The sequence below is a fragment of the Macaca fascicularis genome, chromosome 11 (assembly GCF_037993035.2).
Source record: "Macaca fascicularis isolate 582-1 chromosome 11, T2T-MFA8v1.1".
Taxonomy (NCBI): Eukaryota; Metazoa; Chordata; class Mammalia; order Primates; family Cercopithecidae; genus Macaca; species Macaca fascicularis.
This window is the reverse complement of record NC_088385.1, coordinates 8,169,468-8,195,036: the sequence shown is the minus strand read 5'-3', so window position 1 is coordinate 8,195,036 and position 25,569 is coordinate 8,169,468. Positions and strand designations below refer to the sequence as shown.

Here is a 25,569-nt window from a genome sequence, read left to right as displayed (position 1 = left end):
TCTCATCTGCTTTGTGAATCATAGCCCTGGTGCCTGGAACTGGTGCTTGGCATATGGTAGGGGGTCAGCAAATGTTAGCTAAATTTTACTGGATTCAAAAGATGTACCTGGCACAAGCCATGCAAGAAAAGCATCCTCTTGGACACATTAATGCTACCAAAATCAGGTGAAGCAGACAAACCTGGAGACTTGGCTTAAACCAAGTGTTAGCTTAATTCTTAAGTCATTTACACAGCCAGACTTTGTCATGTCCTGCACCTGTGTAGGGTGGAAACTGCTCCTCCACCTGCCCAGCCCACATCCCGCCTGGGTCTTTGCACCACCACCCTGCAGAGCCCAAGACACCAGCTGCCTCATGATCACCCAGGTGGCTACAGGTGCCATCACAGCTTCCTGCTCCCCTCCCCCAGGTGTTTAATTTTCTCCTCTAGAAAAGTACCACATGCACCAAGAAAATTTGAGAATTACAGAGAAGTATGATCTCCCCACTTTTAGCACATTGAGATAGTTCCCTATTGTCTTTTCAATGCATTTTTTTCTTGAGACGATCTGTAAATAATTGACTAACCATTTTTCTCACTATATTGTTAGCATCTATTTGTCACTGGAAATTATTCCATAAATGATTAAATAGCAATAGCTATATTTCACTGTCTGGACAATTTACTTACCCAGTTGTGTTTTAGACCTGTTTTCTTTTGTTTTTGGGTTTTTGGGTTTTTTTTTTTTTGGCAGCTTTTGAGCCAACTGGAAAAAAAAAATTAGACTTTGGTCAAGTATGGTGCTCATCCCTGTGATCCCAGAACTTTGGGAGGCTGAGGCAGGAGGATTCCTTGAGGCCAGGAGTTCAAGACCAGCCTGTTCAACACAGTGAGATCTAGTCTCTATTTGAAAAACTTTTGAAATAAATTTAAAAGTTAGACCTTTTTTGGCCAGGCGCGGTGGCTCACGTCTGTAATCCCAGCACTTTGGGAGGCCAAGGTGGGTGGATTGCCTGAGGACAGGCGTTCGAGACCAGCCTGACCAACATGATGAAACCCCGTCTCTACTAAAAATACAAAATTAGCTGGGCGTGGTGGTGCATGCCTGTAATCCCATCTACTTAGGAGGCTGAGGTAGGAGAATTGCTTGAACCTGGGAGGCAGAGGCTGCAGTGAGCCGAGATCACGCCACTGCACTCCAGCTCGGGCAAAAAGAGTGAAACTCCATCTCAAAAAAAAAAAAAAAAACTTTTTTCCATGTCTAATGTGGCCATAGACATCTATCTCCAAGTATAAATATTTGTATATATTTTAAAATTTTTCCTCAGGATAAATACCCATCTTGATATGGCACTTGATACAGTTCCCGATAAAGGCAGGCAGAGCCAGATGAAAACCTTTAGAAACCCGAAGCGTTGAAAAACTACTATCAAAATCCTTCCATGTAATTCATCATACAGAATGACCTGACAATCATATGGCACTGCACACTTTCCTTTGTAGTAGTAACAGGAGTAAAAATTCATGATTATCGACATCTCTTTCTCCTGCTAGCCGACAGAACAGGAGCCTGTCCCTGTGCTCTATCACTTTTAGAGGGATGAGCGGGTAACCAATATACCAATGAGAATTTCAAAGACAAAAACCATTGAATCCCAGTCCTCCAAACGCCAGCTCACCTCCTGCCACCCCACTTCATGGCCAGCAGAACTCATACCCACATCAGTTCCATTTATTCTTCGTACAAATATTTTACAGTTTTATTTTTAAATCATTTACACATATTCATACAAAGAAAAATAAATTTCAGGATGGAATCTTGGGACCATGGTAGTTTTAAAAAAAAAAATCTCTCTGATCATTAGCTACTGAAGACAAGGCAAGAGGCTTAGCAGTCATTTCCGGGGGTTAGTGTATCTCCCCATGCAGGGGACAATTGAGAAGAATCCAAGCTGCTCCCTCATCTTCCTTCAATCTTCACCTTCCGGAGATAAGATGGGGGAAGGGGATTTTCCAATGCTCTCCCCTAGAAACATTTCAAGAAGTACAGCAAAGGCTTATGGTAACACTGAACCTTTTTGCTAGAAATCTGGCAAGATCGCAATTTCTGAACCAACTTTCTAGAAGAGTTAGCTCAATTCCCATTCACAGGTACTTCTAAGAGGAGGAGGGACTGCCGCACTCACCACACCCCCTTCCCACTGGCTCTGTCCTCCCACCAACGTTCCAGAACAGAGCTCTTGATCTCTTCTGATCTAGTCCCTCCCTGCTCCCACCCAGCCTCATTTCACAAGGGAACCTTCCTCCTACACCACACACTCAGACACTCTGTAGCAACTGGCCCTGGCAGCTCCTGAGGACCGCAGCAGTGATGACACAGGACTATTGCATCAGCACCGTGCTCACAGGGAATCAGGGCTCAGCCAGGAGAGGTCCCAGAATGACAGAACTATGAGCACTCCCACCAAAACTCAGCTCTGCTCAACCAAATCAACAATTCAACCAAACAGGCCAACTCCTAACACATCCCATCCAGACAGACATTAGAGGCGCACAGCAGATGAACCTCCTACTTCCACTGCCCAAGGAAGCTGGACTACTACCAATTCCCAGTAAAAGTGGGGGAAAGGACAGACATTACAAATGTGGTAGACCCTATTAGAAATGGCAGCTGATGATAACAGTTACCCTAAATCGTTGGGTCCTACCCAAAAAGCAGCACCAAGAAATGGCATGATGAGCAGAGAGATCTGTAGCTGGATGTACAGCCCTTGAATTACCAAGGGACTCAGAGATAACACAGCTCATTTCCCTACAATTATGTAGGAACTAGAACACAGACTACCCACCCCTACGTTGAGGCAGCTCCTGAAAGGCCGTACCGCTTATGGTCATCAGCCCACCCCCTTGGTAGGCCCATTTGGGGAGAGGGAATCACATCCAAAGCAGGGATCCCTCCAGGTGGACACTCACAGGGCAGCCCATCCCACTGTCACTGGGGCAGGCCAAACATAGTTAGGAGGGTGGACAGATCCCGTGCGTCAGCTGCCCCATAGGCATCGCTCTGGCCTAACATAGACAATGCCAAACGCAGGGTGCTCCAGATGTTCTCCGACATGGCGCCTCCTTCACCCCGGGGGCCGCGGCTTTTCCTCTGCATGTTCAGGGCCTCCAGAAAGTGCTCCACAGCCTCCCTGTAAGGAAGAAGAGGAATGAGAGCTATTAAGCTGAACAACAATGGAAGGAAGCAGGTCACCTAGCAGCTAGGGCTGGTTAGTCAAACAGGATCTGAGAATAAGGAGCTAGGGCCAAAGGCAGGGAGAAAAAGCTCATTCATTCATTTCTCAATAGATACTCTCACCGGTGAGCCCCGAGATTGATGCAGCTGATGCCCAGGTTATAGCGGGACCGGATATAGCCAGGCTGGAGCTCAAGGGCCCGGCGGTAAGCAGCAACTGCTTCTTCACTCTGGTTTCCATTGGCCAGGGTGGCCCCTAGCTTATTCCACAGCAAATAGTCCTGGGAATAGAGAGGCAGAAGGGATGGGAACAGCTTGACTCAGATCAAATTCTGCCCTTCACTCCACCTGTTTCACTATTCTGTTTAGCTAACATGTTTCATCCCATTCCATTCTGAACAGTTCACTGTGTGGCTACAATGTAGCCCCTCTCACCCTATGCAGACTCTCTTATGTCCAGATGACTCTACACTCCCACCCTTCTTTTCCCAACCCTCCGAAGGCAGTCAGTACATAGAACACTGGAATGAAATACCCCAAGACTCCAAAAGTCTGAACAAATTATTCTTTTTTTGTGGGGGTGGGCAGGGCCTTGATTCTCCCACTTCGGCTCCCAAGTAGCTGGGACTACAGGCATGCGCCATCACACTCAGCTTCCCAACAAATGGCTCTTCAATAAGGTACAGAATCATGTCCCATTTCCATTCCTCCCCGGGCTCACATTGGGACGAACGCTGAGGGCAGCTGTGAAGCAGTCCACGGCCTTGTCATACTCCCCACTCAGGTTGAAAAGGACTCCCAAGCCACACTGCACATCAGGGTCAATGGAGGTAGGGTCCAGCCGCACAGCTGCCAGGAAGAGCTCTTTCACTTCAAGAAACAGGGAGCTGGATGAAAAGGAAAAGAAGCACAAAAAAAGTAGGTAGATGAATGTCTCTATTCCCATCCCCCCAAATTAATTCCTTCATTGATCAATCATATCCCCAACATTCATCAATCTATCAGTCATCCCTTCTACTCTCAAAGTCCAATATAGAAGCCTGTTTTTCTATTTCATCCTAGCACTGAACTGTAGAATTCAGACCTCCTTCAAGGTGATCCTTCAGTCTCAATCTATCCAAACTTCCAAAATCAAGGTCACCCTCCACCCTCCTACTGGGACTTAGGTTACTGTAATTCCTCATCCTAGGAACCCCTCATACTCACTCAGACAACAGAGACCCCAGGATACGCTTGCTGGGGCCCAGTCCTGCCCCACCAGCCCCTTCTTCTGCAGGTGTCACCAGATGGGCATAGGCTGGTGTGTACCGCAGCCAGTCTCGTAGGGTTTCACAGGCCTGTCGCTGCAGGGACTCATTGGTGAAGCTCACGGCCAGAGCCATCAGTGCTGTCTGGTTATCTGGCTTTAGCTCCAGACACCTGTTTGATCAGGGATGGGCAGACTTGATATCCGCAATGACACTGGCACACGTGAGCACCCTGGGATCCAAGCCAAGCTTTGAACTGCAGAGTCACAATGGCCTCCCTCACCTGTGACTCCTCTGACATGAGTTAATAAAAAAGTTACAGATCTAAGGGGAAAGTTTTAGCAGCCAAGGAACCAACCAGAGCCCTTCAAATAAAGTCAAAAGCCGATGAAGGAATGGAATTCACTCCAACCCTCAGTTTCAGCATGAGAAAACACTCTCGATAGCACCCAGAAAGCAGACAAGGATCCAGGTCTGCACTTCTGTCATTCAAAAGGTTATATGCAGAGACTTGGAAGCACCTCACCCACACCTTTCGGTGTACTCACCTCCGCAACGCACTGATGGCTAATAGTTCTTGCTCATTCTCTGCCTGGGTGGTACCCAGATACTGCCAAGCCTAGAGGGAAGTTGACAGATTCCATCACCCCATATTCACCTCTCCATTCGCCCTTCCCCCTGGCTTCTCCCACTCACCATCTCGCTCTCAAGCCCTTATCCTAGGCCACCACCCAGGCCCTAACCCATCTGCACTACCCTCCTTGGGGCCTTTCTCAAGATGGAGGAAGCAGTCTCTAGTCAGAAATCAGAATATGGAGTCACTCACTTCCATGTGCTTAGGATCCTGCTGCACAGCTGCCTCAAAAAGCAGCACAGCATTTGGCAGGTCCCCCTCCTGAAGGCGCCGCAGCCCTTCTTCAAAAGGCTGAGGGTGATCACGCAAGGGGTTCTCCTCCTCAAACTGGTACCCCTACAAGAAAAGCACGTGAGAGACGGACTGAGAGTCGGCACAGTCAGAACAGCAGGGTTGCGAGGATGACAACCAACAGGCGGAGAAGCTGAGGGCCTCCAAACAGGTTCCTGAATTAATTGCTGGCAAATTCTCCATATTATAAAGATCATGTATGACAAAGTAAAATCATTTGGTATCAGGCTCATGCTGCCATCTCCTGTTCATGACACCTGGGAAGCTAGTCAAGTCTACAAACTCATCCACACTGGAAATAAGTTTATTTTAGGAAGTCATCACAGGCTTGCATTCCCACACCTTGATTTCTCACCATCAGGCAGAACATCTCAACAGGATCTGCTTATAGTAATGAGATAAAGTGTCTCTAGCTATTCAAAGTGCGTTTCTTGTTATCCTTCAATAATTAGTGTATAAAGGAAATGTTGTTTGGAGCCCTGCCATTCAAATATAACTCCTCCTTAGCTCACAGTCGTTCCACATGTCCACTAGATGAAACATGTTCAAGCATTTTGAAATTGTTAATTTACTCCCCAATTTCATTCTTAATAATTATGAATATTAATCTGTGTCTGACAGTAAGCAAAACCTGGATCCCAAAATCTAGATGGCAGAGAATACTTCAGAAAGACACCGTTCTCCTCCAGCTGAGGATTTCTCACTTTAGAGAAGAGCTCCAATACTAGCTGCAAAGCTTTGTCAACTAGCATTTTACACTAGGCAGAGAAGAAATAAGGTAAAGGGGAGGTCACTAGTAAGTTGCAAAATTTGGGACATGCAAATAAAAAGTCCCTTTTTGGAGAGTAAATGGTTACCATCACAGAATAATACACCAGAATGAAAACAAGATGCAAAATGCCAGGTGGAGGTCTTTCTAAATGCAGTTAAGAATACATTCAGATAAAACAGTACAAAATAAAGACATGAGGCCCTTTTTCATTGTTATTGTGAAAATGATAAAGAATGAAAAACACTTAAATCTTACCAGCAAAGTTCTAAGTCATGATCAGGTGCAAATTATTTGTCACAAAATTATTTATCCTGTGTTTAAGAAGAGAGATATGCTACAGTCGATTTGAGATAAATGTATAGAAAGTAATTTATATTGAAAACAAGTGTGTTTTTGGACATCTCTGTAAAATATAAAAACTCAGAAGGCAGAAAATGACCCTAGTTCAGTGATCAGCAAACTTTTTCTGCGAAGGGCCAGATAATAAATATTTCAGGCTTTGTGGATCTGCTGCAACTACTCAACTCTACTGTTGTTGTGTGAAAGCAGCCAGACATAAGTAAACAAATGAGCACGGCTGTCTTCCAATAACATTTTATTTATGGACACTAAAATTTGAATTTTATGTAATTTTCACTTGTCACAAAGTATTACTCTTCTTTTGATTTTCTCCAACCATTTAAAAATGTTAAAACCATCCTCAGCTAGTGAATCATTAAAAACATAAAGATTTATTCCAGAAGCCAGTTTGCTGGCCCCTGCCCTAGACTGTTACAGTTCAATAAAACAAATCCTTCCGCATTCAATCTCAACTATTGTTCATCATTACTATGTGTGTTTTAAGCCACTCTACAGAAAACAGAGATTACTGTCATCTATAATGCAATTTCCTAATAAAAGTAATTCCTGCCTCTCAGAGCTACAGAGGACACCAAATGAGAATCTTCACCAATGCCTTACCAAAAAGATTAAGCTCCTATGTGTAAATAGCTATTATCCTCATTGCTCTGGCTACCTCCTTAAGATATAATGGCCTGTATATGACAGCCAGGAGTGATGTGAATGCTCTTCAGGTGTCTTCATTAGATAACACAACAACCCAAAGACACCATCTTGCAACCACAGGATTCTCTAAGTTTCCTCTCATCCATATTATCTATCCTCGTTGAAGTCTCATCAATTGCTGATCAAAGAGGAATTTTCCAAAATTAGAATATTTGCAGAGATGATGGAAAAAGAGTACTCTGGAGGATACATCAAAAACCCACAGAACACAGGATAAGCTTGGCTTCACTGTTACATCCTGAAAAGCCAAACCCACGTCATTAATTTTATCTGATACATGGTCTGGTCTGCTCCAAAATATCATAGGATCAAACTGCACAAATGATCACTACAAAGAGTTTGTCCCATCACATACTTCTCTTTTCTCATAATAGTATATTAGTATCTGCCTGGGCTGCAATGTCAATTGCCTCTGAAAATTTAAGGGCTATCAATAAACAAACAGTACATTCAAAGAGACCCATGAATTTATCTAACAATCAAGAGTCAAATTCATTTTGTTTTTAAAAAGTGCTATTGACAAGGAATTTAATATTAGCTTAAAGCCAGATACTGTCGGAATTGCTTACTACATCACTTTTTTGAGGAACATTGACGCAAGTGTTTTTGTCCTAATTTTGCAATATCCCAAAGTATCAATGATATCAAGTAGGGCTCAAGAATCCACAAACATACTTTTAAAGTTTTTAATTACAAAATGTATTCTCGCCAGCATGTCATAAATATGAGAGTAATAAATGATAAAAGAAAATGCTGCTCATACAAAACTAGTATTACGTCTATATGTATCAAAAGCATGGACATTTTTACATAAATATATAAATTTCCATTTATAAGTTGATGGGGCCTACATGACTTATCAAATTGTTTTTTTTGTTTGTTTGTTTGTTTGTTTGTTTTTTTTGTTGAGACAGAGTCTCGCTTTGTCGCCCAGACTGGAGTGCAGTGGCCGGATCTCAGCTCACTGCAAGCTCACGCCATTCTCCTGCCTCAGCCTCCCGAGTAGCTGGGACTACAGACGCCCGCCACCTCGCCCGGCTAGGTTTTTGTATTTTTTAGTAGAGACGGGGTTTCACCGTGTTAGCCAGGATGGTCTCGATCTCCTGACCTTGTGATCCGCCCGTCTCGGCCTCCCAAAGTGCTGGGATTACAGGCTTGAGCCACCGCGCCCGGCCCGACTTATCAAATTGTTAATACAAAATAATAACAAAAGTGTTATCTACATTTCCTTCAGTTCTTCCTTATCAAAATTATATACAATTAACTCATAGATTGGTGAAATATATGGTAAGGTCCCAGCTATCTTTTCCCTTATATCACACAGGATAGTTAGAAAAATCCAGATCAGACTGGAATAATAAACACAATCATATTTTTCCTAATACTGTTCTTCACTGGCTCTCAAACCCTAGCCTTTTTCTGAACTGCATCTTCCCGTCTTTGCATAGCTCCCTTATTACATCAAGATCCATCTCCAGCACCCTAGTTTGCATCTCAGGCCCTGGTTCCAGCCCCAGAATACTTTCCCAGCCATATCTGAACTGAGAAAAAGACATCACTACTCACCTCCCCAGTTCCTGTTTTGCCTTTTTTTAAAACCGAGGGATTCTTTCCCCTCTTCATGCTTTAACTCAGGAGTTCAGTTATTAAACACATCCCCAAATATCCTACAACCCACAGGTAGATTTGTTTTTTTAGCAAGACCCCAGAAGTAACATATGCTTCTAAGTCAACAGCACCATATGCAAAATGCAATCATCTTTCATACTAGTAGGAAATTTCCCTAATATTTAAGTTATTTAATATAAATTATTTGAAAACCCTAAATTAGGGCAAGTGGCTAGTACCTATAAAAGATAAGAACTTAAAATGAACGTGTGAGTTTAAAAAGTAAACAGATAGTAAGATGTGGAGGCAAAGGGATAGTCTGCCCACTAACACTCCCCACCAAAGGAGTCAGCAGTCTTCTCAAAAAGCTCCCAATCTGACCTCCAAGCACAGCTACTTCCTCTGTGCTCTTAATGCAGCAAGCAAGTGCAAACCTCCTTCACAGGTGTTGTGTACTGGATCGTCGTTATTGACAAAGGTAGTCTCAATAACATCTATAGCCCAAGAATAAAGTATATACTCAATCACTGAAGAGGAAGGGCAAGGGAATGATTCAGACTTCTTTTCATGGAAAGGGACTCAAGAAAATACTTAAAAGCACCCTTCAAATTCAGGATTAAAGGAAACATATTAAAAAGAAGGAAGTTCTGGAACCTGAAAAACTAAGAGTTTTTACCTTACCTTATCATAGGTAGCTGACGTGAGGTCATCATAGTCAGAAAGCCAGGGGTGAGCCTCAGCATCCCGTTTTGCCATCTCCTCCAACTCTGCCTGCAACTTGTCCCAGAAATCGACATCAGACTGTAAGGAAGGGAAGGCGGATAGAAAAAGGAGATCCATCATGACCACCCCACCCCACTCTCAGCTCTGCTGGGACTGATTCCCTAAGGCAGCAGTTCTTGAATTTCAACATGGTTAAGAATCATGTGAATAACTTTTTAAAAATGCAGATGGCCGGATCCTATCCCCAGATACTTATTTAGTAGTCTGGGGTGATGGCCAGAAATCTGTAGTTTAGTTTTGTTTTGTTTTGTTTACTTTTTTGTTTGAGACAGAGTTTTGCTCTTGTTGCCCAGGCTAGAGTGCAACGGCATGATCTCATCTCATTGCAACCTCCAACTCCCAGGTTCAAGCGATTATCCTGCCTCAGCCTCCCAAGTAGCTGGGATTACAGGCATGCGCCACCACACCACGCAAATTTTGTATTTTTAGTAGAGACATGGGGTTTCTCCATGTTGTTGAGGCTGGTCTCAAACTCCTAACCTCAGGTCATCCACCCACCTCGGGCTCCCAAAGTGCTGAGATTATAGGCATGAGCCACCATGTGTGGCCCAGAAATCTGCATTTTTGAACAGCACCCACCCCATCCCCAAGCAACTCTGACACAGATGATCCAGGACAGTTTGCACCATCTTTGATGTTCATACACCCACTCACTCCAAGGCACCCACTCACTCCAAGGCACCCACTCACTCCAAGACACCCACTCACTCCAAGGAGTGTTTTCTTTCGGGTTGCCTCCTCCTGCACTATCTGCTCTCACCTCTATAGCTGACTTGGCTCGTTCAAACTCCATATCAAGGGCAGATGTGTTTACTGGTCTTGTGAACTGGTCAACCCAGGCATCTGATGTGCCCTGTGACAAAAAAGGATGGTCAGTACCACTACCACCAACTTTCCACCCTTCAGACACACACTAAATACCCACTAAACACCACCAACCTGGGTACTTCTGAGAAAACCATTCTCAGAATCTCTTTCCCACCCACTTGGGACCTGGGTGCTATCAAGACAAGCTGGCCTCATCCTTCCCCATCGGGGACCACTGACCACTGAACCCATGGCCTGGGCCATCAGCTGGCTCTGAAGTGGGACTGGAAAGTGACAATGTCCTACCTGCTGCTGTATAAACTCTGCTGCCCACTGTTCTGCCTGAGCTCGGCCCGACCCTGCACCGGACTCCAGGGACACCTGCCCTTCGCCAATCTGCCGCACGAATTTCAGGAACTGGGGCACAGAGACACACACAGGCCACTTGGGAAAGGACTTCCAGGTGTGCACTCTCAATCATGCCCAAGAGGAGCCTGTACTCACCCCTCCCCTGACCATCTCTAGCTGCTAAAAGAAGTAGAGAGCAAAAAGAAAGGGATTCTGGCTCTAAAGACGTGAAAAGGCATCAGAAACAAGAGTTAGGAGGCAAGGAGTTGAGGGAATGAACACTAGCAGGAAGAGGCAGGATCTTAAGTCTCTGTTCTACAGACAGGAAGGAAGAGACCCAGGATCTCTTCTCCTTCTCTTTAAACTGGGGTAAGGGAAGCAAGATTCTTGCCTTCCAAAACCAGCTCTGCTGGGCAAAGCAGCAGAGGGATGTGGCTCACCTCAGAATTAGCCAATTTGGGGTCATCCACTTTGGCCACAAAGTCACTGGCCGTGTGCTGCAGATCCTCCTCAGAATGATATTCATCATACCTGGAACGGGTAAGAACTAATTTTACACATTAGTCTGCCATCACCTTCCCCATGCGACTCCCCACTCCTAGCCCATGACAATGACAGTTCCTATGGGGGAACTCCATTCTTCTGTTGAGAACCTACAAACTCCAATTTGCATTATAGAAGGACATTTGGGCAGGAGTGTGAAAGTACTAGCTACATCCTTTTACCTCTCCCTTTCCCAAACATAGCTTTGCATATAGATGGGATAGTAGCAGGCTCAAAATTAAGAAGGGAACAAGGTAAAATTATGAGCTTTAAGATGTAGTTATGAACTTCATATAGGATAGTTAGGATTCTTGAAAAATATATATATTTACATATATACATATATTTTAAAATGACCTGAAAACTCCCTTCCTCCCAAATACAGCTGATATGTATATATGTATATATACGTGTGTATACATATGTGCATGTATGTATATACATGTATGTGTATGCATGTATATGTGTATGTGCAGGCATATATACATGTGTATGTATCTACATGTGTATATATGTATACATGTATGTGTATACATGTATGTGTATATATACACATGTACATATACATGTATATATGTATGCATGTATACATATGTGTATGTGTGTGTGGCTCTGTGTGTGCACATGCATGTGCTTTTTTTTTTTTTTTAAAGACAAAGTCTTACTATGTTGCTCGGGCTAGACTTGACCTCCTGGGCCCAAGTAATCCTCCTACCTCAGTTTCCCGAGTACAGGCACACAACCACCCAGTCCTTGACTACATTTGAACCATAAATTCACAGGAGTAATAATCCAACGGGAAATCTTAAGTAATAAAGTAAGTTGGTTTGAAAACGTGGATGGAGGAGGTTAGAGGAGGCTGGAAAACTCTCCATACTCCTTTCACAGGATTTGGAAAGGGGCAGCTGAACTCACCAGCGATCGGTGGCTGTTCCCTCAGGTTCTCCCAGCCACAGCTTCTCCTCTGATTGCTCCAAATATTCCTCAGCCCAGCGGGCGGGGGACACAGACAAGGGGTCTGCAAGGAGCAGAGAGGTGGGGAAATCACACGGGTTCATTCAGTGTGGGCTCAGGGAAAGGGAAAGAGATGTCCACATTCAACTGACCCTCTTAGCCACACCAAAGCAGACAAAGCTCTGTTGACTCCCTCAGAAACCCCTGGTCAAAAGAATATACTACTAAATTTTCAACAAACTCAATATCCAACCCATTCTCAAGGAGCCTGGGGCAGAAATTTACCGAGAGTTGGGAACGGGAGATCAAATAAGGAAGCTCAGGAAAGGATTAAGAACCAAACTCTTTTGCTTGAAGTACAAGATATTTCAGTAAGAAATAGGAAGCAGAAGGGCCTTCACTTTCCTCAAAAGTACAGCAGAGAGCCAGTAAGGAGTGAAGGGAGCACAGAAGGGCTCCTGTTCCTTAACCAACCCTCTGGTTTGTTCTCCCTCTACCCAGAGTTCACATAATCCCGGCCAAAGGAGCCTTATTTCATTGTAATTTGCCTACCAAGAGAACCAGAGAAGTGGAATGCTAGGCTAGAATGAAAGATACATGGATCTGCTCTTCCCTATGGATGTCTGGTGGGTTTTTTCATTTTTTAATTGAAATGTAACATACAAATATGAAACCATACAATATCTACCAAACGTAAGTGTACAGCTAAACTAACGTCCACATATGAATACACTCACATAACCACCACCCGGATCAAGACACAGAATGTTTACAGTTCCCTCACAGGCTACCTCAGTCTCCCAGCCCGCAGAAGTAAACACTATTCTGACTTTTCTCACTTTTGATTATCTTTGAGTAGCTATGTTTTTTCAGTCTAAATCTAGAAACTGTCTCAGAAGCTCTAGTGACGAAGGGGACTGCTGCAACATCAGAATAAACCTATCAAGGCAACAAACTCAATGAGGGTGCTGAACTGTTTTTCAACCTCCAGGACTTTGCCCTTAATATCCTGAGGCCAGAAAAAAAACAAGGAGACTGAATGCGGGCCCTAAAGAACAAGGAAACAAAGAGAAGCTACAAGCCTGCAGTGTTCTTTCCTTCTGCCCTGTGTCCAGAACTAATCTTACTCGTGAATCTGCCACCATCTTCCCCAGCTATTCCCCCCTCCTGGCCCATGACAAGGACAGTTCCCAAGGGGGAACTCCATTCTCTTGTTGAGAACCTACTAACTCCAATTTGCATTAAAGAGGGACATTTGGGCAGGGCTGTGAAAGTATTAGCTGATACTAGCAGTCTGTCCCTAGTTTCAAGATCTGACTGCCCTTGCTTTTAACAGTGAGAAAGTCAACTTACCCCTTTGGTATTAAAGTATAAAAACTTTTACTCCATTTTAACTGAGACTTTGCCTGAATAATGTCAACAAAGTAGTCTCAAAATCTGAGCATGAAATGTCAAATGTGAAAAACAAAGGATCAAGATTCTCAGAATACCCCTAATTATAAAAAATAATTACTACTTATTACATTATATATTATAATGTATATAAGACATTATACACATACATCATTATACATTATACATATACCTTATATATAATATATAATGTATAATGTAATAAGAAATATGGTTGGCAATCGTTTTTTGACCATAGATCTGGTCTCTTAATTTCAAGGACTCTCAAAAATTCAATGCAGATTCTGCTCACTAGCTCTTACAGGAAGCATTTCTCTTCCATTTGCCCCAATGAGACTGTTGCCTCAAGTGTGGAGACAGAAAGGAGATGCTTAATACTCAAAGAGACTTTAAGATCTCCTAGTTCCTTAGTTCCATTCTTAGTTGAAATTCTTAGTTCCATTCTGTTGAAAAATAACTACTCCCTCCTCAACTCTCCAATCGCTCCTAACTCTCAACTACAGTATTTTACAAAAGCATATTCTGGTCCTAAGTGCTCCTCAAATTCACAGAAAATATTTCAAATTGCTATGAAATGGTCCTCTCAAGGACAAAAAAAAAAAACAAACAGAAAAAATACAAAGCACCTTTGAATTTTTACAACAGACATGAGGACTTAACAATAGATATGAGGCAGTTTAGGGAAAAAAATCCCAGAGCTGAGAAAAGCCATCCTCAAATTTTGGTATTTGGCCATATTAGCCACAAGACCCAGAATTTCTTGGCATTGGGAACCTACTCCAACAAAAGAGTCAAATAACCAAAAGAATCAGAAGAGTAACACATTGCCTTCACAACCTTTGAGAAATTTCTACAGAAAATCAGATCCACGTGGATACATCTGAGATCAAGGCAACTAAGGTCTAAAGAGGGGACGCCCCTGCCTGAGGTCATAGATTAGCAGAGTGAGAACAACCTAGATACCAAATATCCCACTCAAAATGTGCGCCTCATATAATTTCTCATTGTTTACTCATTCCTTCTAGGCACATCTTTCCCAAGCTCAAAATTCAAAAACTCAGAACTTGCTACTACTCTTACTCATGAAAGTTTCTGTGTCTGCTAAATAGCAGCACTGTGGAGAAGAATACAGGTTCTAGGGTCAGCCTACCCACATTTAAATCCTAACTCCATCATTTATTCACTGTGCATCTTCAGACGAGTTACTCAACCTTCTTAAGTTTCCATGTCCTTATCGTTAAAGCAGAGATAACAGTAGGGGCTGCTGTGAAGACCAACGCACACAGTAACAAATGTTAGCTATTATCATTAGTCTGCTCATGGCAAACTTGTACCAAAAACAGAAAACATCACAATGAGACTGTTATTCCAAAGCCTCTCCTCCACCATCCAGAAAAGATCTGTTGCCAGTTATCTTCTGCTACTGCTATCTGTGGCTTTTCCCATGAAAGTGCAGGTTTATCTCTCACAATTATCCTATGAACCTCATATACCATGTCAACCGAAGCTGTCTAAATTTAAGAACCCTGAAAGATGTGTTTTATCTCCAGATCTGAGCAAACACAAGATTTTTTGGCCCAGAAGACTTAAGACAGGGGAATTCCATCACAAAATAAGGTAAGCTAAAAAAATGAGCTTCATGTGGTGAGAGAATAGTTCTGTATCTCGATCGTGATGGTGCTTACACAAATCTACACATTTAATAAAATTGCATAAAACACACACACAAATAAGGGCATGTGAAACTGGTAAAACCTAAAGAACTCTGATGATTGAAACAAGGGCAATTTCTTGATTTTGATCTCTGCATAACTGTTACGTAAAATGTTACCACTGGAGGAGATTGGGTAAAGGGTACACAGAACCTTCCTATACTTTTTTTTTTTTTTGCAACTTCCAGGGAAACTAAGTACTTCCAAATAAAAAATTTAAATTTAAATAACTGAGCTGCAAAGTTCTTTTTAAAGTTGATTTTTACTCTTAACAACGAAGATTTTAAAATAAGAACTTAAAAAGTATAGCCTTCTTTCATCTCAAAATCTACTTATCTATAAAACCACAGTTAACCTACACAATTGATGTATCAGCCACAAATGCTGTAATTAAAAATGAAGGATAATAAAAAAAAGTCAGTTATGACAAAACCAACTCCTTTCCTTTAGCTTTTTCTCCCAGACCTCCATTCATTCATTCAATACCAGAGGCCTGCTACATGCAAAGCAATATATTGCTGCAAGAAGACATTTTTATGAAGGCAGACTTCAAACAGCTCAATTCCAGTTCTAAGGTGTGCATGCCTCTGCCTCTGTGAAACAGGCACAATTCCCAAAGAATATACAAAATACTAGAAGAGCTCTACTAAGAGCATTTAATAGTGAGACAGATCCAACATGTTTTTCTAAAGTTGTTTTGCATTTCAAGTTAAGGAAGATTTTACCGGCTGCACGCAATTCAGGCAATTATAACAAAAATTTCATCCATCTCAATGCTCATAGTAGCAATGATTTTTTTGAGTTATCAAAAATGACTAATGCCCACATTACAACAGAAGCCCCTCTGTGATAAGAGATAGCACTTAAGTCTATGGTTTATGTGAAAAACTGAGTTTCTGTCTAGGAGAGGTTCAGATTTTTAACTTGTGGCAATTTCACAAAGAATCTCAACTTGAGGGAGGGTGCAGTGGTTCACGCTTGTAATCCCAGCACTTTGGGAGGCTGAGGTGGATTACTTAAGGTCAGGAGTTCAAGACTAGCCTGGCCAACATGGTGAAACCCTGTCTCTACTAAAAATACCAAAATTAGCCAGGCATAGTGAAACACACTTGTAGTCCCAGCTACTCAGGAGGCTGAGATGGGAGAATTCCTTGAACCCAGGAAGCAGAGGTTGCAGTGAGTAGAGATCACACCACTGCACTCCACCCTGGGTGACAGAGCCAAGACCCTGTCTCAACAAAAAAAAAAAAAAAAAAAAAAAAAAAAGAATCTCAAGAGTCACACAGACATGAGTTTGAGTATCATCTCTATTATTCAATGATTTTGCACAAAGTATTTAACTTTTTCCAAATCTCAGTCTCCTCATCTATAAAATGAGCGGAAAATATCCACCTTGTAAGTGTTACTGTGAAGTTCTAATGAGCTTAAGAAGATAAAATGCTCAGCACTATTAACAAAGCCAAGAGCACCTACTGTTCTACCTTACCTCCAACTTATGGGTGGGAAAGAGACACATGATAAAACAGACCCACAGATCTTATTAAAGATGAGTTTTAGTTTTTAGATTTGGGGTTTTTCTCTTGTGTGCGGAGAAGCCCATCCTAAACATGGGCCTCCTTCACACACATTTGTCCCTGATCAGATAGGCTTAAGGTAAGAAGAATCAATCCTAAAGGATGCAAGGAGCAATGGATGCTCTCAAGGAAAATTAGGCTGAGACCTTGAAATCTGTAGCAAAGCAAGACAGAACATAAATTAAAATGGTGGGGGTAGAAACCAATCCAGTCCCTTTAATCACCTCAGAAAAATTCAGGAACCATGATGATGGGACTCCCCGAGATCCTGGAACTTTGTAACTTTCTCCATGTGTATCTCTTGTTATTCTTGATTTCTTAAACTGGAAAAAGGCTAACTTTTGAGAGCAAGCAGGAAGAGGAAAGCTGAAGAGACTGCCCTTCCCACCATGTCCCTGATTAGATAGGCTTAGGGCAAGAAGAATCAATCATAAAAGATGCAGGGAGCAATGGATGCTTTCAAAGAGGAAAAATTAGGCTGCGACCTTTAAATCTGTAGCAAAGCAAGAAGAGCATAAATTGCAGGCCTGGCAGTATAGCATCACAGTTAAGGCCGCAGGGTCAGGAATCTTTCAAATCCAGGATCAAATCCCAACTCTACCACTGACAAAGCTGTGTAACCTTGGGCACACTTCACCTCTAAGCCTCAATTCTCTTATCTTTAAACTAGGTCTAAAAACAGTAACTACTCTCAAGGAGAGTAAGGAGACAATGCATTCAAAGCATGTAACACAAGGCCTAGAACATAACTATCATTATTATTTTTTATTATGATCATCATGGTATGGTCTTTACCTTCTAAAACCACATATTTCAGGCACTTGAACGTCACAATACTCTGAAGGCCCCAGTTCTGTTCAAAATAACTTAATGCCAGAATCCCAGGTGCCGCAGTGAATACTCTCCTCTTCAGCAACACTGCCATCCATCCAATCTGCAGATCCTCTCCACCAAACCACAGTGATAAAGCTCCAGGTAACAAAAAGGACAACCTACCTCTTCGTTCTCTCTATCCAAAAGCTCTTATCTAGTACAAACCCAGTCCTCTGTTTAATATACATTTCATTCTGTTATCACCTAAGGGAAATTGAGTTCAGTACCCTAACCCTCTAGAAATGAGTCATGAGGCCAGAAAAATCATAATCACGCTACACCCTGAACAGGGGAAGGGCATAGAATTCTGCCCCATAGAAGCCAGTATAGATTTTCCCATAACAAGCTTCACCTGTAACTTCAGAGATGAATTCTTGGGACCAGTCAGTCTCATTATAATCCTGAGTTACATCCACAGCATCTCCAGCTGCAAGAAACTCCTGGGCCCAGTTCTCAGACAAGGCCAAGTCTGCCACACCAGGGGCTTAAAAGAGAAAGAGAGAAAGAAAACTAAGACAGAAGCAATACATACCATTCCATCATGCCTAAAGAACCCTGAGTACACGTGAAAACACTCTGTGACTTTTTCTGTCTCCTTCTGCATCTCAGTTCCCCAATGCCAGCAGCATCCAATGGAACCCCCTTCCTTGGCCCTGGCTACATGGAAAACAATCTCCCCTCCCACTAGACTCCAGACTCACCTCTCTGGGGAGCCTGGCGGAAGTTTGACTGTTCAATCTGCTGCATCTCAGCCAGGAGGTCATCCATCTTGAAGGTCTGAGGGGCACGGGACACAAGGGGTGCATTCTGGTCCTGCAGGAATTCAGCCACCAACTGCCAGAAGAGAAATGATGAAATGAACCCATAGGGTCAGGAGGCCCCAGCAAAAGACAGGACCTACTGGAGGGGGATCCCAATGTCAGATACAAGGAAAGGAAAACACAGAAACTGGAGACACACAAACAGAAATTGTCTTTGCATAGATTTAGAAGCACAAAAAAATACATTTAAAAACAAGCAGGCATTCTCATTTGGTCAGGAAAGCCCAAAAACTGAAATATGGGTGAACTAAGTTTAAAGGTAAAAACACAATGGGCAAGAGAAAAATGGGACAGAAAAGAGACTGGTCTATTTACCTCATCTTCAGAAGCTACTCCCAAAGGCTTGGAGGCCTAAGAGAGAAAGACAGAGACGCAAAATGGTGCAGTTCCTTTAAAATGAGGGGTTGATGAAGACCACAGGCATCTGAGCCTCGGTTTGTCCATCCATAAAATGGTTGCCTTTATTTAAAGGTGCACAAGGTTTTCTAGTGTTTAGTAAACGCTCATTAAGTGGTAACTACTATGATTTGCAACACAATAGAGAAAGCAGTTATACCAACATGTACAAACAGCCCCTCCACCTCAGACCACCACCTGGACTTTCCACCTCAAGAACACTCACTGCCTCAGAGGCTGGGGCTCCAGGGGGCCAGGGGCCAGGCCTCAATCCCTCCTGCCGAAGGGCCTTGTCCTGGGTGAAGTGCCCGGCTAGCTTCATGAGCGGGTTGGCACCCCCGCATTCGGCCTCCACCAGCTCCCGCATTGCCATGGTGACCGCCAGCTCTCTGATGGACACAGGAGGTTTGGAACTGAAGTACCGAAGCCAGACTCTTCCCAGACCCACAACTCTGCCCGCACCTGAGGAAGGCACACAGGCGTCTGCCCCGCACTGGCCGCCCTCCACCCCAGTGCCTTTTGCTGTGACCCCCACCTCTGCCAGGAGTTCGAGGGAGGTCGGTACTCTCTCCTGCCGCCCCCCTCAAAGGCCACCGCTTCCAGCCTGTGCCTTTGCAGCGGCCTCCACGACTACGGTCTCATGGGCTGGGGGCCAGCAGCCGCCCCCACAAAGGGGCCTGGAACCCGGGGGACTACGGGGACGCTTCAACAACCGGGCTGGACGGGTACACTGCCCGGGCAAGGGAGAGTGGGAAAACAGCCCGACCATACCCAGGCCCCCGCAGCCCCAGCATACGGTGAGCACCGCAGAGGGGCATTCCCTCCCCCTAAGTCACCGGAGCCCTTCCCCCGGCTCCGCCCGGTCCCTCCCGGCTCCCCACCGCCCATCTCCCCAGCCCTGCTGCCGCTCCAGCCCCGCCCCTGGGATCCGCGAGACCACCGCAAGGGTGGGGAGGGCCCAGGGACGCTGTCCCGCGCCCCCTCCGGGTCATGCGCTCACCGCCGAGCGCCGCGCCGCACGACCCGCCGGGCCACCAGGTGCGGGCTTGGGGGAGGGGAGAAGGGGGGGCGGGGAGTCAGGGGGCGGGGCTCAAACTTAAAGGGGCCGTGACCGCCCTGCTGCGGCCCAGGCCCAGCGGAAGCTGTCTGAAGAGGCGGGGCCTTAAGACTGCGTTGCAGCCTGACGGGAAGAGCCGTGAGTCTTAAAGGGGAAGAGCACCTTAGAGAGCAGGTCTTGGAGAGTCGACTCTAGGAGGGCTCAAAAAGGCCACGGGCCCTAGGATTTGTTTGACGGTAAGCTCAAAGAAGAATGGAGCTAAGAAGGGCTTCCCACGTTCTGGGGGAAAGCCTAAGACGCGAGATCTTAGGCTCAGTTGATCCTGCCTCTTCCCTTGGGCGCATTGTGACCCAAGGGGATTCGCTGCCCCTTCTGAGCCTCAGTTCTCCCCTCTAAAATGGAGCTGGCTAATGTTCCCAAGCACAAGAAAGAGAAAGGCCCTAACACCAGGGACTGGGGAGTTCAGTCCGAGGCCTTCTTCAGCCTCCTAGTTCTGCCCCACTTCCAAATAACCCCTAGCGGGGCAGCGTCACTGTCTCCATGGAGACAGGGGCCCGCCCCCGCCTCAATCCCTCTCCACCTCTGCATAATGGGGAAAATAGCACTGAATGATGACAAATTCCGGAGACCAAAATAGGGTCCAACGCATCCTGAGATCTCGAGCTGGTAACGTACAGGGAAGGTGTACAGTGAGTCAGCCCTTCCTTCCACTAAGTCAACATAGCGGCCTTATTCCCACCACTCCAGGCTGGGAAAGCACAAACATACAAGAAATGCTTTTAATCACGGAATAAGACTAAGCCTCAGGCCCCCTCATCTGCCAGAGAATGTGCTCTGCTGTCAAACCTCAAAGTCATTGGGAAACAAACCCCGATAATCTCACCCGGCTTCAAGAGCAAGGGAGTCCTAGTGTCACGGAGAAGAGCAAGGAGGGGCCCAGGGCTGCCGGTAAATGAGCAAGGGCAGTAGTGCCAGACGAACAGAAGTTCCATCCCAGCTCAGGGTGCACGAGCAGAGAGCCAGGCAGGCAGCAGGTGGCGCCATGGGCCGGGCTTGTTCCCTGGCTGCTCTGCAGATTTCAAAGGTGGAGGCCTCGGGGCGGCGGGGCCCACAGGGAATGTCTGTGTAAACTCATCCCTGGGAAGACAGAGAAGCTGTTCTGACACCTCAGGGGAACAGAATGGCAGGGGAGAGACCATAAGACTGTGCAACATTTCTCCTTTTCCTTGCCTTTTTGCCCTCTTTCAGACGCCCCAATCCTATGCCCCGTTTTCTTCTGGAGAATACAAATCCCAGCCCTTGGGTGTCCCCTGTTCTCAGGCTGCCATCGTGAGGAAAATACCTAGTACCTGATAAACTAAACCACACAAGGCTGAAGAGATGCCCTCCAGAAGGTGCATGCTTTTGAAAACAGGACCCGTAGAGAGAGCAATGTTTAGAGGAACCCATCTGATACAGTAGAATTTCAGAACATCACAGCAACCAGAGTTTCCCAGTACTACTTAAACATCACGACACACATAACCTGCTCTGCTAGGAGTTTATCGACGGATTAGCAGTAAGTTACTTTGTGTGCAGATCTTGGAAGAATGCTAATAATAATAACTGATGTTTACTAAAATCCAGGCGTTGTGTAAAACACTTTGTGTATCTCAATGCTTTTAATCTTCTTAATACCCCTATTAAATAGATACTACTAGACCCACTTTACAGATAAGACTTGTGCAAAATCAGACGGCTAGGAAGTCAAAATTTAATCCAGGCATAACTCCAGGCACCCACTTCCCAGGCTTAGAGAAGACTTACTGATAAACCCTAGAGATCTTTGATCTCCTGGGCCATAGAATCATTCACAGAACTTGGTCCACAGTCCCAGAGGTGCTGGGAAAGGGCTAACAGGGTGACTTTGTAGTTTAATATTTAATTTACTGAAGCTCTGGATTTGAAACCCTAGATTTTGTTAATCCAGGTTCAATTTTAAATTCTTATTCTAGTCATAAAAGTAGTAATTTTTAAAAAAATAAAAATAATAATTTTTACTTATTCCTTAATTAATGTTTGACAATTCAAGTTCAATAGGTTAAATCTTACCATGTTTAGACACATATTGCATTGATTGTGTGCCAGGCATTGTTTCAAGCACTTTTCAACTACTGATTTATTTAATCCTCCTAATAGTTATTAATAATAACTATTATCCCCCATTTTACAAAAGAGGAAACTGAGGCACAGAGAAGTTGAGTGACTTGCCCAAGGTCATACTAATAAATAGCAGAGCTGAGGTTTGAACCCAGACCAGGGTCACCAAACTTTGTAAAGGGCTCAAAGGTCAGTATTTTTGGCTTTGTAGTCCATATAGTCTCTGTCACAGTGACTCAACCCCGCTGTTGGAGCACGAAAGCAGTCATAGGCCACACCTAAACAAATGAGCATGGCTGTATTCCAGTAATGCTTTTTATGACCACTGAAATATGAATTTTATGTAATTTTCATGTTACAAAATATTATTCTTCTTTTGATGTTTTTCCAACCATTTAAAAATGTCAAATACTTTTTTTTTTTTTTTTTTTGAGACAGAGTCTTGTTCTGTCACCCAGGCCAGCATGCAGTGGTGTGATCTCGGCTCACTGCAACTTCCACCTCCTAGGTTCAAGCGATTCTCCTGCCTCAGCCTCCCGAGTAGCTGGGACTACAGGCGCATGCCGCCAAGCCCAGCTAATTTTTGTATTTTTAGTAGAATGGGGTTTCACTATGTTGGTCAGGCTGGTCTCAAACACCTGACTTCAGATGATCCACCCGCGTTGGCCTCCCAAAGTGCTGGGATTACAGGTGTGACTCACCGTGCCCAGCCAAAAAATGTCAAATACTTCTTAGCTTGCAGACTATGCAAAAACAGGGACCAGGCCATAGTTTGTGGATCTTTGACCTGCACAGTCTTGTTCCAGAGTCCATGCTCTTAAACACTGCACTGTACTTTTGCTTTTTAGAAATAAAAGTCAAATTTCCTAATATTTTTAACTATGTGACATTTAATATTCATATTTTAAATACCTGACAGGGCAAACAACACTACTAGGCAAAACCTTTCTAAATTTTTATTCAATCCTTTAAATCTAATAAATCAAACTTATACACATTTATTCAATTTTCTTAATCCTCTTAAAGTCATAAATCTAAAACTTTTTTTCTTTTTTGCAGTTGCAAGATTTAATAGAATGAAAACAGCTCCCATACAATGGGAGGGGACCCAAAGAGGGTTGCCACTGCCAGCTCGAATGCCTGGGTTTATATCCCAATCCTTGTCCCTCCCCCTGTGCTCTCAGGCAATAGATGATTGACTATTTCTTTACCTCCTGCTTTTAGCCTAATTGGTATTTTAGTGAGCTCTTTACTACCTGATTGGTCAGGTGTGAGCTGAGTGACAAGCCCCATGTTTAAAGGTGGGTGCAGTCACCTTCCCCAGCTAGGCTTAGGAATTCTTAGTCGGCCTAGGAAATCCAGCTAGTCCTGTCTCTCAGTCCCCGCTCTGAACAGGAAAACCAAGTGCTGTTGGGGATGTTGGCCAACGACCGCTCTAACTGCTTCCTGCCGAATTGGGGCATAGTAGGTCATGCCGTTGAAATTTCCTCAGGAGCGGTGCCTTTGATGTCATCAACATAGGAGCATGGGCTAGCAGACCAGTCCAGGGGTCTGCAGTAGATCTTCGTCATGGACTGCATCTGGGCTCCATTAGAAAAACCATTTGTAGTTTTACAGCTTCGATTCTGGAAGAGACAAACTTAACAAGGAGGTTAAAGATACAGGCATTGAAATGTATGGCCTGACATGCAGGGGGAGGCACATCCAACAGTTAGTAGTGTTTTGGGATGAGGATAAGCCAGTATTGGCTGGATACGTTCCTCACTGAGGGCCCTGGTGCCTTTGGATAATTCTAGCCCTAAGTATTTAACCTGCTGTAAGCAGAGCTGAGCCTTTGGTTTGAAAACCTTGTAGCCACAGGTGGCAAGGAAGTTTAAGAGCACTTGGGTGACTTGATGGCCCAAGGTTTCTGAACGGGCTGCTAAAAGTAAAGCGTCCACATACCAAAGGACAAGAGTGTCCAAGTATGAGAACTGGCTCAAGTCTTGGGCTGATGCCTGGCCAAATAGATGGGGGCTATCCCTGAACCCTTGGGTGAGCTGAGACATTGGGTTCAAAGGATCTTCAAAGGCAAACAAGAATTGAGAGTCAGGATGTACAGGGATACAGAAAAAGGCATCCTTAAGATCCAGGACTGTAAACCACTCTGCTTCCTCTGGTATTTGGGAAAGAAGAGTGTAAGAGTTAGGTACAGCTGGGTATAGAGGGACAACGGCCTCATTGATAATCCTGAGATCTTGCACTAACCTCCATGTCCACTGGGTTTCTGTACTCCTAAAATTGGAGTATTGCAGGGACTATTGCATGGTTTTACTAGGCTTTGGGCTTTTAGGTCCTTAACAATCCTTCGGAGTCCTTGTTGGGCCTCGGGTCTAAGGGGGTACTGCCTTTGGTAGGGGAAGGAGGGAGAATCCTTTGGTTTAACTTGAACAGGACGGGCATTCTTGTGGCCCAGACTTCAGGATTAATTCCTTCCTCAAGTAGGGGACAACAAACGGGTGTTCCTTGTCCTATGTTCAAGTGTATAAAGGCCCCTGCTTTTGCTAGTATGTCTCCCTAACAAAGGAGTGGGGCTTTCAGGCATAATGAGAAAGGCATGTGAAAAGAGTAAAGTTGCCCAGTCACAACTCAGTGGGTGGGAGAAGTACCCAGTGACTGCCTCTCCTAGGACCCCTCGGATAGTGACAGATCTGGAAGACAGTTGTCCGGGACAGGAGAGTAAGACTGAGAAGGCTGCTCCAGGAGAAAGTTAACCTGCTGGCCATCAATAATCAAGCATACCCAGGGCTCTGAGAGGGTGATGGCATGGGCTGGTGCTTGCCCTGGGCACCCAGTCCTGTTGCTGGATCATCTGGTTAGTGGCTTCTGACTCAGAGGACCTTCATCCCCTGGGGCAGTGGGCCTTCCAGTGATTATCTTGACATAAGGGGCATGGACAAGGGGGTGGCTTATTTCTATTCGGACAATCTTTTTTAAAGTGCCCTTGTAGACCGCACTGGAAGCAGGCATTCAACTTGCCCAGCTTTTCCCTTTTCCAGAGCTTCCAAAGCCCGCTTGCCTGAGGGCCATGACTAAAGTGGTAACCTTTTTTTTTATCCCGTTTATCCCATTCTGCCTGCTCCTCCTGATCTCTATTATAAAAAACCAAGGTTGCCAAGTTCAATAGGGTTTCTAAGTTTTGCTCTGGGCCTAAGGTGGACTTTTGAAGTTTTTTCCTAATGTCTGCAGCTGACAGAGTGATAAACTTATCCTTTAAGATTAGTTTGCCTTCAATAGAGTCAGGTGACAGCAAGGTGTGCTTCCTCAATGCCTC

At 44.4% G+C, this 25,569-nt stretch overlaps 1 protein-coding gene across 30 annotated transcripts in view; it reads right to left on the bottom strand.

The window, feature by feature from the left end:
• Window positions 1-21,138, bottom strand: part of PEX5 (peroxisomal biogenesis factor 5) — a 34,941-nt gene extending 13,803 nt beyond the window's left edge. The window contains exons 1-17 of one of the 30 annotated variants that reach the window (XM_074006224.1): window positions 20,061-20,108; window positions 19,287-19,522; window positions 18,980-19,015; window positions 18,545-18,677; window positions 18,196-18,327; window positions 12,233-12,335; window positions 11,215-11,305; window positions 10,733-10,843; window positions 10,380-10,472; window positions 9,518-9,637; window positions 5,293-5,436; window positions 5,015-5,085; window positions 4,426-4,638; window positions 3,941-4,106; window positions 3,343-3,500; window positions 2,955-3,175; window positions 1,713-2,007 (exon numbers count right to left, since the gene is read on the bottom strand). In XM_074006224.1, the coding sequence (XP_073862325.1) occupies window positions 2,974-3,175; window positions 3,343-3,500; window positions 3,941-4,106; window positions 4,426-4,638; window positions 5,015-5,085; window positions 5,293-5,436; window positions 9,518-9,637; window positions 10,380-10,472; window positions 10,733-10,843; window positions 11,215-11,305; window positions 12,233-12,335; window positions 18,196-18,327; window positions 18,545-18,677; window positions 18,980-19,015; window positions 19,287-19,433 (1,920 nt within the window). In that variant the 5' untranslated portion in view covers window positions 19,434-19,522; window positions 20,061-20,108 and the 3' untranslated portion in view covers window positions 1,713-2,007; window positions 2,955-2,973. Of the gene's footprint in view, window positions 1-1,712; window positions 3,176-3,342; window positions 3,501-3,940; window positions 4,107-4,425; window positions 4,639-5,014; window positions 5,086-5,292; window positions 5,437-9,517; window positions 9,638-10,379; window positions 10,473-10,732; window positions 10,844-11,214; window positions 11,306-12,232; window positions 12,336-18,195; window positions 18,328-18,544; window positions 18,678-18,979; window positions 19,016-19,286; window positions 19,523-19,595; window positions 20,109-21,000 lie in introns of those variants that run through there. The other 29 variants (XM_015430318.4, XM_074006226.1, XM_074006223.1 and 26 more) reach the window with 29 other exon arrangements.
• Window positions 21,139-25,569: the final 4,431 nt, after the last annotated feature.